Source organism: Sinohyriopsis cumingii, chromosome 4, assembly GCF_028554795.1.
Source record: "Sinohyriopsis cumingii isolate HCF-2022 chromosome 4, ASM2855479v2, whole genome shotgun sequence".
Lineage (NCBI taxonomy): Eukaryota > Metazoa > Mollusca > Bivalvia > Unionida > Unionidae > Sinohyriopsis > Sinohyriopsis cumingii.
This window is the reverse complement of record NC_142964.1, coordinates 123,913,850-123,931,014: the sequence shown is the minus strand read 5'-3', so window position 1 is coordinate 123,931,014 and position 17,165 is coordinate 123,913,850. Positions and strand designations below refer to the sequence as shown.

General features: G+C 34.5%; 1 protein-coding gene across 4 annotated transcripts in view; it reads left to right on the top strand.

Moving 5' to 3' along the window:
• Positions 1-17,165, top strand: part of LOC149802036 (serine/threonine-protein kinase atr-like) — a 305,327-nt gene that overhangs the window by 78,930 nt on the left and 209,232 nt on the right. For all 4 annotated transcript variants that reach the window (XM_089956441.1, XM_089956438.1, XM_089956439.1 and 1 more), the window contains 5 exons: positions 2,276-2,379; positions 7,888-7,986; positions 9,776-9,852; positions 10,775-10,885; positions 12,186-12,318. In XM_089956441.1, the coding sequence (XP_089812567.1) occupies positions 2,276-2,379; positions 7,888-7,986; positions 9,776-9,852; positions 10,775-10,885; positions 12,186-12,318 (524 nt within the window). The remainder of the gene's footprint in view (positions 1-2,275; positions 2,380-7,887; positions 7,987-9,775; positions 9,853-10,774; positions 10,886-12,185; positions 12,319-17,165) is intronic.

Below are 17,165 nucleotides of genomic sequence, written 5' to 3'. Positions count from 1 at the left end.
ATATTTGTTTTACATTTCTCAAATACTTTAGTAATAATAATAAAATAATAATAATGATAATACAATAATAATAATGATAATAAAATACTTTTATACTTGGATTTATCATCAGGCTTTTTTTCTTCTTCCAGGATTGCATAGCAACAGTGATAGAATCTGAGTTAATGCAGAAAGTACAGTGAAGTCCATTCATTAGCATCTTACTTGGTGAGAGTACAGACATTTCAAATACCAAGAAGCTGGTCATTTATGTGTGACCCAGAACATGTTTTGACAGAGTGGTCTCTTGCTAAGACTATCATTAAAAGAGAAATGTACCCTAGAGACAAAATGTGCAGACTCTGGCAGATTGTACATCAACATCATGCAGACACATTTCCAAATCTTCTTCAGTTAGCATCAGTGGCCATGGTTATGCCATACCAAACCACTGACTGTGAGAGAGGATTCAGCAATCAAAATCAAAACAAAACTGCCAGAAGTCATGTAGAAAAAAGGGTTCTCAACAGACTCATGATGATTTCAACTGAAGAACCTCCTCTGAGAGACTTCAACTTAACAAGGCATTGGTAGAGTGGAGGATGAGGAAGGACAGGAGGTTATTTAAGAAATAGTGATCGTATTTGCAAAATAATTCAGTCACAGTTACAGTCTGTCTGGATGCAGATGTATATATGTTCCAGTAAAGAGATAACTGTTATAGAAATTGTATATATACTTTCCCTAATTCATTTTGAGGTTCGAATGTTTCCTTAAAAATTATTTTTTTGTCATCCATGAAAAGAAAATATGTGCTCTTCTGATCTTTCTTAGTATGGATTTGTCAGAATTGAGCATGTGACATGCAGGAAGTCACTTTTGTTCAAGATTGGCCAGAGGAGTGACACTATTTGCAGTCTTTGGTTTGATTCTTTAATGGTTAGTGTGTAGATAGAATGTTATTACAAAATATAAGACATTGATTTCAGTTTTAAGTGTTATTCTATAATATACAGAAGATATGAAATGCATTTAATGTACTTATTATACTTGCTATTGCTCTTTTTGAATACATTGAGGTTTTTTTATACGCCATACAGGAAGCCCCCCCCCCCTATGGCTATGTTGGTCCCCCCTTCTTTTTTCAGATTCACTGGGGGCAAGTACCCATATTTATCAAATCCTAGATGCAACCCTGCCTTGATCAAGGTTTGTAAAGGGCTTGCATGTGAGGTATGGAAGAGACTTGATTTTGGGGGCTAAAAGCTCAGATTTGGGTTATTATGGCTAGAAGAAAAATGGGTTTCGCAGAATAACTTTTGTTCTAGAGTAAGTTACTTGACCAAACTTTGTGGCTGGCCTGCGCTCAGCTTAAATGAGCAACCTATAGATTCTGGAGTCTTGAGGTCAGAGGTCACAACCATGGTAAATCTGATGAGAAAATAATGGTCTTTGTTCAGTAACTTTAGTTCAAGACCACATACCTTCACCAAATGATCCAGACCATTGAGATCCTTTGGTCAATAATCTTCAGAGTCATTCATGCCCTGCACATGCCTACATTGAGGACTATCAAGGGATAAAGGCCTACATTGAGAACTATCAAGGGATAAAGGCCTACATTGAGGACTATCAAGGGATAAATGCCTACTATGAGGACTATCAAGGGATAAATGCCTACTATGAGGACTATCAAGGGATAAAGGCCTACATTGAGAACTATCAAGTGATAAACGCCTACATTGAGGACTATCAAGGGATAAAAGCCTACATTGAGGACTATCAAGGGATAAAGGCCTACATTGAGGACTATCAAGTGATCAGGCCACCAATTCATTCCCACAGAACTTAGTGGTAATATACTGAAAACTAAAATAATTTCCACATTCAGGTTGGCATACAAACCATGCATGCTTCTGTTCAATAGAGTTAGAGAAATTGTTTACAGCCTTGAAATGCAAATGTTTCATAGCAATTTTTAGCCTCTTGCTCCAAAGCAGGGCAATCTCTGGTCTGCACCTAATAACATAGCCTTGTGCCGATGAGTCACCCCTTAACATGATTTCCATTTGCATACAGCCTGTATGAGATATTATCTTTTTTTCTGCCCCCCCCCCCACTTATGTCAACAGTCTTACCTCAGGTCCGAAATAAACAGGTATGACTGTACAAATTAACAAATATCATACTCAGTTTACACACCTGATATGTGAATGATTAAGAATCCAGTTAAGGAAAGATAAAAAGGCAAATTAAAACTATGTGCACTCAGTATGTCTGCTTATACATTTTGCAGACTGACTCATCCATAGCAGAGAGGAAATCTGCAGTGCTTGCCTTTCCAGTACTTCTACAGAACTTGGGACCAAATGCCAATCACCTTGTGTATGATTTAATACAGTGAGTAATTAATTGCAAGGAATTTTCTCTGTATACTTCAGAGGTTTTGTATGACTGTTTTCCTTAAAACCTGAACTCCATCTAAAAATCTTACTTATTATGCTCTTTTTTAGAATGAGTTCATGAAATGGAAGGTTTCTTTCAGCCCTGTCAAAAAAAGCAACTAACATTTGTTAATTGATGATGAACAGGGTTTAAAAATTGAATGATATCTGTGCTGTTCCAGCCCATTCTAGTATTTGTCAGCTGTTTTAAAATTTCCTAAGAGATAAGCAATAAAGTATAGCCCAACTATTTTCTGCATAAATGGTGCTTAATGCTATCATATTCTCACACTATCCTGTTTTTGTGAACTCCCTTGATTTTTAAAATGGAAGGCGTCAAGGATATTAAAAATGGACAAAGCTTAGTCATTTCATTCATTAATTTATAATTTCTAACTTGAGTGTCACCAGGTCCCAAACACTGTCAACTTGTTGCCGCTTAGAATCAGACCAGAGTTTCTTTAGCAATGTAATCACCGTATTTGTTTGGGCCAGTCTGTTTTTAAGCAAAAGATGTAATGTAGTTCACCTCATTTGAAAATCTCAGTTCGTAAATTCTGGATTTACAGTTCTTTGAACACGTGTATACAAGAGTTCCTCCAGTTTAATTGTTCAATTTGTGTTATAAATATCTTTAGTAGTCATTGCAGATATTAGATAACACAGTTTTTACTAAAACCAGAAAAAATAGTGAACAGTCTGACTGCTTGTTTACATGGGGAACTTTGGAAACATCAACAATTCGACATTGTTAAGGACCCATTGGCAACGCTGAGGTTAGAAATTATACATCAGTGAATGAAATAACTAAGTTTTGTGCATTTTTTTAATATCCTTAATGCTTTTCATTTTTAAAATTGGTAGGGGATACCAAAAAAACAAAAGAAATGGTAGGGTCTTCAAATACTTTGTCTTTACTGAACATGGCCTGGACGTTCAAGGCAAGGGAAAATGGACATAGCCTGGGCATTCAAGACAAGGAAGACTGGACATAGCCTGGGCATTCAAGACAAGGGAGAATGGACATAGCCTGGGCATTCAAGGCAAGGGAGAATGAAACTGGCATGGGCATTCAAGGTCCTTAAACAGACACCCACCTAATTTTTGTCACATGCTGGGTTCATCAATATGGAAGAATACAAAAATATGTGTATTGCTCAATTTTTAGTGTAAAACCTGGACAGCAGATCCTACAGTGGATTTATACAATGATATTTCTTGCAAATTTGGAACCACTTGTATAACATTTTAATGTCTCAGTTTATTTATGCATGTGACACTAATACATTTGTATATGTGCCAATTTATTGATGTATGTGATACTTCTGTCTGTAATACGTATTGTATTTATGTGTATGTATGTGATACTAAAATAATACATATTGTATGTGTCAGTTTATTTATATGTTGCTTCTGTAGTACACATGTTTATGTGTCGGTTTATTTATGTTATTGATACTCTGTAATACATATGTATAAGTGTCTGTTTATTTATGTGTGATACTACCATCATACATATTGTATATGTGGCACTTTATGTATATGATACTTCCATACGTGTCAGTTTATTTAAGTATTTATGTAATTATTTCATTTTCCTAACTCTCTTTAATGGAGTTAGGACAGTATGTCCAAACAAAAGGTCTAACACCTACATCAAAATCATTCAGGTTCACTAAGCAATCTATGAAGAGATTTTTGATTTTCTGTTTTACCAAAGAAACCTTTGCCTTAGCAAGCTCGTAATAATTCAAGTAACTTGTCCTTGAAGGATTGTAATTTCTCCTGGGTAAAATTCTCTACTCTGGATGTCATGATAAAAACTTGTCAGTTTTACTATTAATTTCTCAGTTATGAAATCAAAATACCAGAGACTACCAAAATTTTGAACAATGAGATTCAAACTTCAAAATACAATCTTCTGAAATATTAAATATTCAAAAATATCTAAATAAATTCAGATCTTGAAAATATTCAATTAAATTTCAATTTTGGACAAGCTTCCCAATTAATACCTACAGTTGGGATACAGAATTTGAACGGCAACCATTAGCAGCATTTGAACCTGTCTCTATGGATTTTGTACGTACAATCGTGCTGAAGAATGCACCAAAGTCATGTGAACTTATCCAATTCCAACATCACTGCTGCTTGAATGCTTACATCCAGTATTGCCTTCACTAACTGATGTTATTAATACCTCTCACTCATTTGGGGAATTCCCATCATTTTTCAAAACTGCCATTGTAAAGCCTCTGCTGAAGAAACCAACACTAGACCATAATTTAAAGAACTACCACCCAGTTCCTAATCCCATTCATATAAAAAATCTTAGAAAAGGTTGTTCTATCCCAGCTTGTATCTCATCTAAATTCAAATAGCCTTTTTAGCCATGTACAATCTGCATATCGCCCTTGCCACAGTACTGAAACTACTCTTCTAAAAGTTCTTAATGACATTCTCTCTGCTTTGGATAGTGGAAAGATTAGTCCTCGCCCTCCTTGATTTTTCTGCAGCATTTGCCACAATAGACCATGATATATTACTTCACCATCTCCAGCATGTATTTGGCATTCATGATACAGCCTTACTGTGGTTCAAGTCCTACTTGGTCATCAGGACACAAATTGTATCTGCAAATGGAATACACTCCAGCCCAGTTGATCTATGTTGTTGTGTTCCACAGGGGTCTGTTCTTGGACCTGTTCTCTTGATTGTGTACACTCAGTCGCTCTCAAGTGTCATAGACTATCATCCATTGTCTCACCAATTGTATGCTGATGACACGCAAATATACAAATCTAGCCACCCAACTGAAGTTGATGCTATCATCCAAGGTGTAGAGAGGTGCATTTCTGATGTGAAATCATGAATGACATGTAACAAGCTGCAGATGAATGATGATAAAACTGAGGCAATTCTGATCACAACACAAAGACTTTCTCATTCACATCCTTTACCTCAAGCAATAAATATCAGCAACACCAACATTAAATTCACACAATCAGTACGAAACCTAGGTGTTACTCTGGACAGTACTCTCACATTGCACCAGCATGTCATGAACATATGCAAGGCTGCATATCTTGAGCTTAGACGCATCAGCTCAATTTGCAAATATCTTTCAGTGGATGCCACTAAAACACTTGTGTGTTCATTTGTACTTTCAAGACTGGACTAGTGTAACTCAATTCTGTCTGGTTCATCTCAATATTTACTCCAGAAACTTCAAAAAGTTCAAAACACAGCTGCTCGGATCATACTTAGAGTACCATGATTAGAGCACACCTCCCCGCTGCTCTGTACCCTACACTGGCTATCCATTCGATCCAGAATCAAACACAAAATTTGTTCTCTGTGCTATGTTTCACTGTCGGACTCTAGTCCAACATACCTATCCGATCTCACCCGTGTGTACACACCAGCAAGATACTTACGCTCCTCTTCTGACAATCATATACCAATATTCCTACAATGAAAACAAAGTCATATGGACAGCGTTCTTTTGCATACCAGGGTCTGCAACGTGGAATGAATTGTCGACTGAACTTAGACACAAAGACACAGTGATCACATTCAAGAGGGCTCTCAAAACTCACTTATTTCGACTGCAAGAACAAACTTAAAGACCTAATAATGTTTCCTACCTGAAATATTCTCAGCATGTTTTTTATTTTTTAATGTTTTTCTAATTTTATGGTGTTTGTTTTTGTGATAATATTATTATATGTTTTTTATATTATAGGTGTTGTCTAATGTTGTAAAGCGCTTAGAGCTTCTAAAGATTAGGTGCTTTACAAAGTCCTCATTATTATTATTATTATTTCTAGGGGTGTAAACTTAAGTAACAGAACAGGGTAAACCTATCAAGCATTCAAGTTTCCAAAATCTAATTTTTTAAAAATAAAACATAAAATCAAACAAAGGAAAAGAATTAAAATTAACATACAGTCTATGAATTCCTAGAATGTAATCCCAATGATATCAATTTCTTACTAATCCAGAAACCATTGTATGGTCATCCGGACGAAGTTTCTTGCGTGCTTATGTGCTGTTGTGATAAAACACTACTGAATTTAACAGAATTGTTAATCTATTTACTTTTTACTTCAATTTAATCTCATAAACATAGACTGTCACTGAAGTCCTGAAACGTTTCATGTAATCCAGTTAAAATAGATATTCGTATCCTTGAATATATTCACATATTCCTCAATGTACTGACAATTTAAATAAAAGTTGATCTGCTCTGCTATATCAAACAACATGTAAACCACAAATTCCTCTCTTACTCTTACTAACGCTGTGTATAATTGAAACAATAAACATGATTTATATTCCTTATATAGTGTTATTTTGCGTTTCAGATAAGCAAATCTGATTCCCTACAATTTCTTGAACAAATAAATCTTATCAATTCAACATATCTCCAACAGTCATAAACAAAAACAGTTCTGCTCTGACCTTCAAATCTTAATGAACCAGTCAAATTCTAGAGCATGTGTACTTTGAATTCCACACTGTTGATTTCACCTTGGATCGACCTGATCATTAAAGGAACTTTTATGAAGAAGTATACATGTACTTTTACTGTAGAACTAACCATTGAATTAAAGGATTTAAATTTTAACTTCATAATCTCAAACAACTCATTAAAAATGTTTGTTACATATTAAAAAGATACATAATTCCATAACAGATACTACTGTAATACATATGGTATATGTCGGTTTATTTAGGTATGTTATACTACCATAACACACATATATGTGTCAATTTATATATGTGACACTACTGTAATACATATTGTATGTGTCAGTTTATGTATGTTATACTACCGTAACACATATATATGTGTCAGTTTATATATGTGATACTAATGTAATACATTGTATGTGTGTCAGTTTATATATGTGACACTACTGTAATACATATTGTATGTGTCAGTTTATGTATGTTATACTACCATAACATATATATGTGTCAGTTTATATATGTGATACTACTGTAATACATTGTATGTGTGTCAGTTTATGTATGTGACACTACTGTAATACATATTGTATGTGTGTCAGTTTATGTATGTGACACTACTGTAATACATATTGTATGTGTCAGTTTATGTCTGTTATACTACCATAACATATATATGTGTCAGTTTATATATGTGATACTACTGTAATACATTGTATGTGTCACTTTATGTATGTGACACTACTGTAATACACATTATATTGAAGATACTTATCAGGATATGAATGATGATACAGCATGGATGGTGTTACCCAGTATAACAGGATCTGCAAAACGGTGTAACAGGTTTTGAAATCTTATAGAAATGGTTTATTGAAACTCCTGTTTTCAAAAGTGTTCAGTTTGAGTGTTGTTTTTCTGCATTTACCTATTTCATGATAATTCTTTCATACATATTCAGTAAATAGTTTTTAAATTCTTTTTGGTGCAGTCCATGTTTGCAAGACAAAGCCCAAGATGTACAAGAAGCACTTGTGGAGATGTCTGGTACTTTAGCCTGTGTTATTAGCCGCAAGACAGCGCTGAACAGGTGAGTACTAGGGACCTGTGTGAGAGTGCAGAAAGTATATATGATTGATTTTGAATGGCAGAGGCATGTTTTTGTCCAGCATTTTTTTCATGAAAATTTTTCAAATCAGAGTGAATCTTCTATAGTGTCCTCGTAAGTTTTTTGAAAATTAAGTTTGTAATGGAAGTTGATGATAAATTGTAAAATTCAAAATTGTATGTATTGCAAAGCCAGCAAAATTTTGCTCTTACAGAATACTGTAACTAAGATGGCACTAGGATTTCCATAGTAATTGTTAGATTATGCCCCTCAATTGTTTAATCATTCAGTGTACCAAATAAGGATTGCTCAGTAGAATTTTTCATTCTCAACCTTGCTCTAATTTAGTTTATTCCTCATCTGGTTCTATTATTATTCTTTTCTTCCTCATATGTTCTTTTATTTTGGTTCCTCTCCTCTTTCTCATCTGGTTCTATTATTATGGTTCCTCTCCTCTTCCTCATCTGGTTCTATTATTATGGTTCCTCTCCTCTTTCTTATCTGGTTCTATTATTATGGTTCCTCTCCTCTTCCTCATCTGGTTCTAATATTATGGTTCCTCTCCTCTTCCTCATCTGGTTCTATTATTATGGTTCCTCACCTCAACTGGTTCTATTATTATGGTTCCTCTCCTCTTCCTCATCTGGTTCTATTATTATGGTTCTTCTCTTTCTCATCTGGTTCTAATATTATGGTTCCTCTCCTCTTTCTCCAAGATTTGTTCTTTTAAAAATGTTAATGTTTGATTTCATGCTAAATTTTGGACTTTTACAGATTCTATTTTGTGAAAAATATATTTCCTTTCAGAAGTAATACCACCTCAAAATATACATTACACTGGCAGTCAGCAGTGACTTGTCACGACTAAAATCACATGGCAGGCAGCCAGTTCTTGAAAGTTTGACTCTCGAGATATGTAGTTTTAATGAAATGGATAAAAATTTGAAATTTATATTTGTCTTTGGCAATTTTGACAAAAGATACTACCAAAATAGCTTTAATGTTGTCTTGCCATGGGAGGTGACTCTTATTTTACTTTTTCTTTTTTTAATCTCAAACTAAAATCAGTATAGCTTCCACTTTAAGTCACACAAACCTGATTATGAGGTACAGAACCAGTCATTGTGTGGTGGTACATTAAATACCATAAGAAACAATGTCACTGATTGGCTGAAATTGATTCCTCCCCAAAATTAAAATCAATTTTCAGAAGGAACCTGTGTATGGGTAAATTGTATGCAATAGTAAGCTTGAACTGTAAACCATTTTCATTTTATCGCTGTTGATGCATTGGTACTGTATAATGTAAATGGGGTCATATCACTGGGTTGCTTTTTTATAGGTTTTACAAGGGAATTACATATCATTTTCATTGTTTTACAAATTTCTTGGAAAGATTGTGCAAAGGAAGTAAGCTTGATTTGGTGTTCTTGCCATAAAAGTATAAATTTGGTCAAACATCAACAGTACTGTCTATGGGAAATGAATTAGTCTGTTTCTCTACCCTTTAGCAAATATAAGTTATAATTTCATATTTGTTTTTATTAAGCTCATGCTTGTTGAATATTTTGGAATATTTATAAGTATTTTAGACCTAATATAAGATTTTTCTTTCCTCAGATCTGTTTGACGGCAAAGTTATCAGCATAGGAATGTTTTCAAATTGATGGTTAAGAAGATAGTCTTTAGTAAAAGTAATTGTTTAATTGTTCATTATTGATTATATTCGGCTTATGCACTTATCTAAGTATTTTGTGTGTCATTTTTGCAGGCAGGTTGATTTACCCAGCAGTGTTATACTACAGAAAAGTGTACAGATTGTGTGCGCATCATGTGATGCTTGTGTTGGTGAGTATCCATTACTGTATGGGTTGTGTGCTCCCACTGCAACAGCAGATGGAGTGCATTTTTTTGCTACAGTCTGTCCTCGTATCAACATCACAAGTCTGTATGTCTCCCTTGTTGGGTTGGTGAGTATCCATTGCTGTATGGGTTGTGTGCTCCCACTGCAACAGAGTATCCTTTGCTGTATGGGTTGTGTGCTTCCACTGCAACAGAGTATCCTTTGCTGTATGGGTTGTGTGCTCCCACTGCAACAGCAGATGGAGCTTATTATTTTGCTACAGTCTGTCCTTGTGTCCACATCACAAGCCTGTATGTCTCCCTTGTTGGGTTGTATCCCTTGCTGTATGATTTGTATGCTTCCACTGCAATAATGGAAGATCTACAGTCTGTCCTGGTGTCCACGTCACAAGTCTGCACATCTCCCTTGTTGGTTTGGTGAGTATCCATTGCTTTATGGGTTGTATGCGGATTGGTGAGTATCCATTGCTTTATGGGTTGTATGCTCCCATGCAATAATGGAAGGGGTACAGTCTGTCCTCACGTCAACACAACAAGTCCATATGTACCTCTTGTTTAATAGATTTTGATTCAACTTTGTATAATAGTTTTTGTTGTGAGATTCTCCTGATTAGTTTTCATACATATACAGAAATGTTAAAGCTGTCATCATTCAGCTGTCTGCATTCATATTGGGTATAAAGATTGTAATGGTTTATATGGGTCTTCTCTTTTATCAAATGGCAGATGGTTGTCCAAATTTTATTTAGAATTCAACTGGAGAATGCAGTATTTTTAGCCAAGCTGAAGCATGATTTGTGTCCAAATTTTTATTACAGGTTTCTTTTCATATAGATAAGCTAAAAAATGTTTGAAGGAGCTGTTATCTGTAACATAAACACTAATACCTTTGCATTTATTTTCTTAGAGCAAGTGGATGGGTCTAATAGTCCAAGAGAGCGCCCTCGTATAGTCGACCCCAACATGTTTTCTCCTTTCCTTCAGTTTGTGGACAGTGAAAACACCTCTATCAAGAGAAGTAAGGGAACATTTCCATACACAGAGTTTTTTTTTAACCTGTTGTGGCTTGGAAATAAAATATGTTACAAGATAAGTGCAGAGTGAAACAAATGGGGAAAAAATAGCTTCTAATAGGCTGCAGGAAGACATCTGTATGTGAAAGAAGTTTGGAAGAAATCAGTGATATATGGATGTTCCTTAATAAAACTAAATTTATATAGGTTTCAATCATTACTATGTCTTGTAACTAAAGATTGGAATAAATCAATGATATATGGATATTCCTGAATAAAACTAAATTTAATTAGGTATCAGTCATTATTATGTCTTGTAACTGTTTTTATTTTTTGTGATATATTTCTCTTTTGCATATTTTATTTGGAACAAAGAATTGCTGAGAAAAATTTTTTAAAGTAAATTTTTGTTGTTACACTTCCTGGTTAATTAGAGCAGCTGTATTATTAAATGTTTGATGGATGTAATAAGAACAATATTTATTATCCTCCACACAATTAAATGTTTGATGGATGTAATAAGAACAATATTTATTATCCTCCACACATTAAATGTTTGATGGATGTAATAAGAACAATATTTATTATCCTCCACACAATTAAATGTTTGATGGATGTAATAAGAACAATATTTATTATCCTCCACACAATTAAATGTTTGATGGATGTAATAAGAACAATATTTATTATCCTCCACACAATTAAATGTTTGCTGGATGTAATAAGAACAATATTTATTATCCTCCACACAATTAAATGTTTGATGCATGTAATAAGAACAATATTTATTATCCTCCACACAATTAAATGTTTGATGGATGTAATAAGAACAATATTTAACATCCTCCACACAATTTAATGTTTGATGGATGTAATAAGAACAATATTTATTATCCTCCACACAATTAAATGTTTGTTGGATGTAATAAGAAGAATATGTATTATCCTCCACACAATTAAATGTTTGTTGGATGTAATAAGAACAATATTTATTATCCTCCACACAATTAAATGTTTGATGGATGTAATTAGAACAATATTTATTATCCTCCACACATTAAATGTTTGCTGGATGTAATAAGAACAATATTTATTATCCTCCACACAATTAAATGTTTGCTGGATGTAATAAGAACAATATTTATTATCCTCCACACATTAAGTGTTTGATGGATGTAATAAGAAGAATATTTATTATCCTCCACACATTAAGTGTTTGATGGATGTAATTAGAACAATATTTATTATCCTCCACACAATTAAATGTTTGATGGCTGTAAAGAATATTTAACATCCTCCACACAGAACTAATACCAAGCTTGAAGAGGATGTTTGGTCACTTTGGAGTGAGGTCAAGCAACAGTGCCGCCATGAGCTGCTTGACAACCAGTCTGAAGCTTTTGGAGGACCCAGATTATAACATTAGAAGAGATTTCAGGTAAAGATTATACTAAAGGGAAAATAGCCATTGTATGTAATAGTTCCAGTTTTTTAGGAAACATTATTCCAGGTGTGACAGTGAACAATACTGACCTTATCTAAATCTAAGTTAAACCATAATTGTTGAGGAAACCAGCATCTGTCTCTTATTAGAAAACAAGCAGCGAGTAAGATTATTCCATTGTTCATCATCTATATTTGCATTGTCACATTCTACAGAATTTTAATTTGGTAAAAAAGATTCTGAAAGCAACAAAATAGGAACCATTTTATCCATCCTTTTTCTTTGAACTTCTGTTTTGATTTCACTCAGACAGCTATAAAGTCTTCATCTGGTGGCCTAGTGGTTAGAACATTGGCCTTGGATGCTGGAGGTCATGTGTTTGAACCCCGGCTGAGTCATACCAAAGACTTATAAAAATGGTACTTACAGATGCCTCGCTAGGTCTCAGCATTAAGAGGTTAGTATTAGGTATGGTTGACCTGGTGTCAGGTTAATGTGACTGGATGTGACATGCTACATGTCTGCGGCATGATTCCCTCGTGCTAGACATCACTATAAACTGGCACACTGCAGACATTGTAGTGATATATGACTGAAATTCTTTTGAGAGATTGTTAAAAGTCCAACACATACACACACACACGTCTTCATCCAAGATTTGAAGTATATTTTCTGTACTCATGATTTTAACTTATCTGGCCATGAGACTGGTGTGGTCCTGCATCCAGTGTGTGCTGTTCACTATGTGTGGTCCTACATCCTGTGTGTGCTGTTCACTATGTGTGGTCTTACATCTTGTGTGTGCTGTTCACTGTGTGGTCCTACATCCTGTGTGTGATGTTCACTGTGGTCCTACATCCTGTGTGTGCTGTTCACTGTGTGGTCCTACATCCTGTGTGTGCTGTTCACTGTGTGTGGTCCTACATCCTGTGTGTGCTGTTCACTGTGTGGTCCTACATCCTGTGTGTGCTGCTCACTATGTGTGGTCCTACATCCTGTGTGTGCTGTTCACTGTGTGGTCCTACATCCTGTGTGTGTTGTTCACTATGTGTGGTCCTACATCCTGTGTGTGCTGTTCACTTTGTATGGTCCTACATCCTGTGTGTGCTGTTCACTGTGTGGTCCTACATCCTGTGTGTGTTGTTCACTATGTGTGGTCCTACATCCTGTGTGTGCAGTTCACTGTGTGTGGTCCTACATCCTGTGTGTGCTGTTCACTATGTGTCTACCTTTTTGCAACATCCATCAACAGTTGCAATATTTTCAAAAATCACTTGATCAGTTTCATTGAGTCTTGGCAGAGAATCCTGGCATGGAGACCTTTCATGTTTGTACACTGATGCGAACCCATCATAATTGTAAAAATTGATTGACATCATGATAATTTTGTTTACTGCCAATTCAAGTAATTGGCTGAAATAGGAAATTTCTGAAATGTCATCATGCAATACATTGTAACTGTATTGATACAACCAATAAAATATACATAATTATGGGAAATGAGAAACAGAAATTGCCCCCAAAACACCACGTTTCTCTTCTCTTTACTATGAACTGAAAATTGTGAAGAATATTGTGCCTCTGAATTATTGATGATACAGTTCTAGTCATAAGAAATGATCACCATTACTTACCCCCCCAAAAAAAAAAAAACAAGCCCATATTACTACTCACTACCTAACTGAATTTGATAAAATTTGACAGAAAGCATGACTTGAGATAAAGACTGTCAAGATGAGATGTGGTCTCTATTTGTAAGAAGAAATGACTTCTTTGAAAAATGCTGAACAGAATTTGAGCAAGTTTGACAAAAAGTATATAAATTTTGCATAAATGATGCCAATCAAACATTCAATATGGCCACTGTAGGGAGTTGTTCATTTGTATTGACTTGAAATGATCTAGCTGACCCATGATATGTAATAGCATGAGAATTGTAGGCACATTAAATGTGTTTTTTATCCCTTTGTCCTGGACAAGTAGTATCATGAAATTCACTTGTCCAACTTACCTTTCTACACTTGTCCCAAATTTCAGTCACTTACCAAGAATTGATGAGATATATATACACCTCAGTCAATAAAAAGAACAAAAGAAATCATGTACTTAAATTTTTAAACAACACATGATGATATATATTTTGCTACTTCAGTATTGTATGTTTTAGAAGCTGGAGTTGAAAAAATGTCTGTGTCTGCCACCAAGACTAAGTCAGCATTTGATAACTTTGTTTGGGTTAAAGTACTCCAGCACTAGTATTTTCACTGAAATGTTCATTAGAAAATTATAAACTCTCTTGGTGTAAGGAATTCCTTAATGAAGTCTTGATTACGCTCATTGAATTAAATCTTAAGTAGTGTATAGCAAACATGATTTCTGACGGTTTTTATAACAGACTGAGAGAAGGTGGAGTGTTCACTAAGTTTTCTAAGAATTGTAACAGGTATATTCTGTGACTGCTTGTATGCCTTCATCTTTGCTGTGAAGTACTGCAGATATATGGCAGGATTTTCTTCCTTTTTGAAAAAAACTGCAGATCCTCGCTTCTATATTTCTTCAGAGTGCCCTCTCATGAAGAAAGTATTCAACTGCTCTAGAACACCTCAAAAGTTCTTCATTAAAGTTTTTAAAACAAAAAAAAGAAAAAGAAAAATTAATAAGAAATTTTTATTACAGCAGTAACTCAGGATTAATTACTATGAATACATTTTATGGAAACAATAATGTAAGCATGTGTTATAATTTCATTGTAATTTTTATAACTTACTGAAAATTTTCACACCTAGCATCTGTCAAGCATTTTAGTTCCTATTTTGAATCTTAAATCATGAATAAAAATGTTTATGATGCTCAGCCTTCTTACCTTGACACAGTTTTTATGTTTAGGAAAGTTAAATTTACACCACTCCCTCGCTAAATTGTGTACAACGGGGTCCACAAACATAGACCACACTATAAGCAAGGTGCGAGTTACTGAGGGACCTCCAAAAATTGAAAACAATTTGCTTTGACATTGAGAAAACCGGGGGGTGGGGGGAGCAGCTGGGGAACTGGGTTGTTTATTGACTGAATCCTCATTTTACAATCACGTTGATAATAATTTTAATAACGCCTTTTCTCATGAAGTTGTTTATTATTCTGTTTAAATAACATTTATTTTCAAAACGTGCAACGTATGAAAGAACGTTCCAACTGGTTTCAACAACCATCACGTATAGGAAAAAAATCTGTGTATTACATCACTGCTTTATGTTTTCTTGATGAGTCTGGTTCCCATAGTGGTGTTTAATATTATCCTGCAAAATCGGGAGTTCACAGAGCTGGGAACTAGATTAACTGTTGATACACCACCAAACAAGATTCCTTTTTTTCTTCAAAAATATTTCGTGAGACAATTGTCTACATTGAAAATCAATTTTTCTATTGCTTAATTAGTACAAAAGTGATGTCGTAAATTAATTAATTGGAATTAGTAACTTCTCATCATCCTTGAGGATATCTCTAAGTACTAGATAAAGAATTCTCTGAAATATGATTGCCCAGAATGGTCCATATCTGTGAAATCAAGCTCTTTCTTTTACGAAGTATTCATTATGCATGTTTCTTTGATCACAGTTAAGAAAGAGCTAGTTAATTTAAGGTATTTTATGTTACATACACAATAACATTTATAAATGTTCATTTGATCAAAGAAGTGAGTTCACCCGACATACGACCAGGGCCGCTAGATTTTAAGTTTGTAGTATTTTCGTGCCTTTTAACTTTTACTTTATTTGAGTCAAAAGACATAATTAATGTGATAATACAAAGGAGGCCAGCATTTAATTCAGTGCAACAATACAAGAAATACTTACGGAAATCAGTTATCAAAACACGGTCAACACTTAATTAGAATCTCAGAGAAATGCTCGTGGACATAGCTGTTACGGTAGATTGACACATTTTACGTTTAATTACAAGAGGATCCTTTGCATTTATGATGATTACACTTAAAAGGAACTAAAAGATAGAACTAGAACACAAATTTCAATTGATAAAAAATTATTTAATTTGTATTTATTTATTAAATTACTGCCTCCACTAGGCATGAGTGACATTTTTATTGATCAAAATTTCTTTACATATCATTAATTGCAGTTAACAGGGAATGTCGTTTGGAAATAAAATGTAAAAAATTGTATGACCTATTTTTAAATTTGATATTTCATAGTGTTGATTAATATTTCCAGGTCCTATTTAACGTTTTAGACGATATAATGAGATATACATAAAAAGTTTCCATTACCAATTTTGATCGTGATTTTCTTCATGTTCAACATATAGGGATTAATTTTGGGTATTTTCTGGTTAAAAAATGGGATCCACACCTGACCCCGCATTATAAGTTGGTTTGCGAGTTATCAGGGTGCGAGTTATCAAGGGAGTGGTGTATTTGCCATTTCTTAATAAAGTTTTGATTTTCCATAGAGTGTAGGCTGTGTTAAAGAGAGCTATCATTTGCCCTTATCAGAAAATGGTTTTCTGTAGAGTGTAGGCTGTGTTAAAGAGAGCTCTCTTTTGCCCTTATCAGAAAATGGTTTTCCTTAGAGTGTAGGCTGTGTTAAAGAGAGCTATCTTTTGCCCTTATCAGAAAATGGTTTTCCATAGAGAGGAGGTTGTGTTAAAGAGAGCTATCTTTTGCCCTTATCAGAAAATGGTTTTCCATAGAGTGCAGGCTGTGTTAAAGAGAGCTATCTTTTGCCCTTATCAGAAAATGGTTTTCCATAGAGTGTAGGCTGTGTTAAAGAGAGCTATCATTTGCTTTTCATTTTAGGCTCATTTAATTTTGAAAAGACCATCCT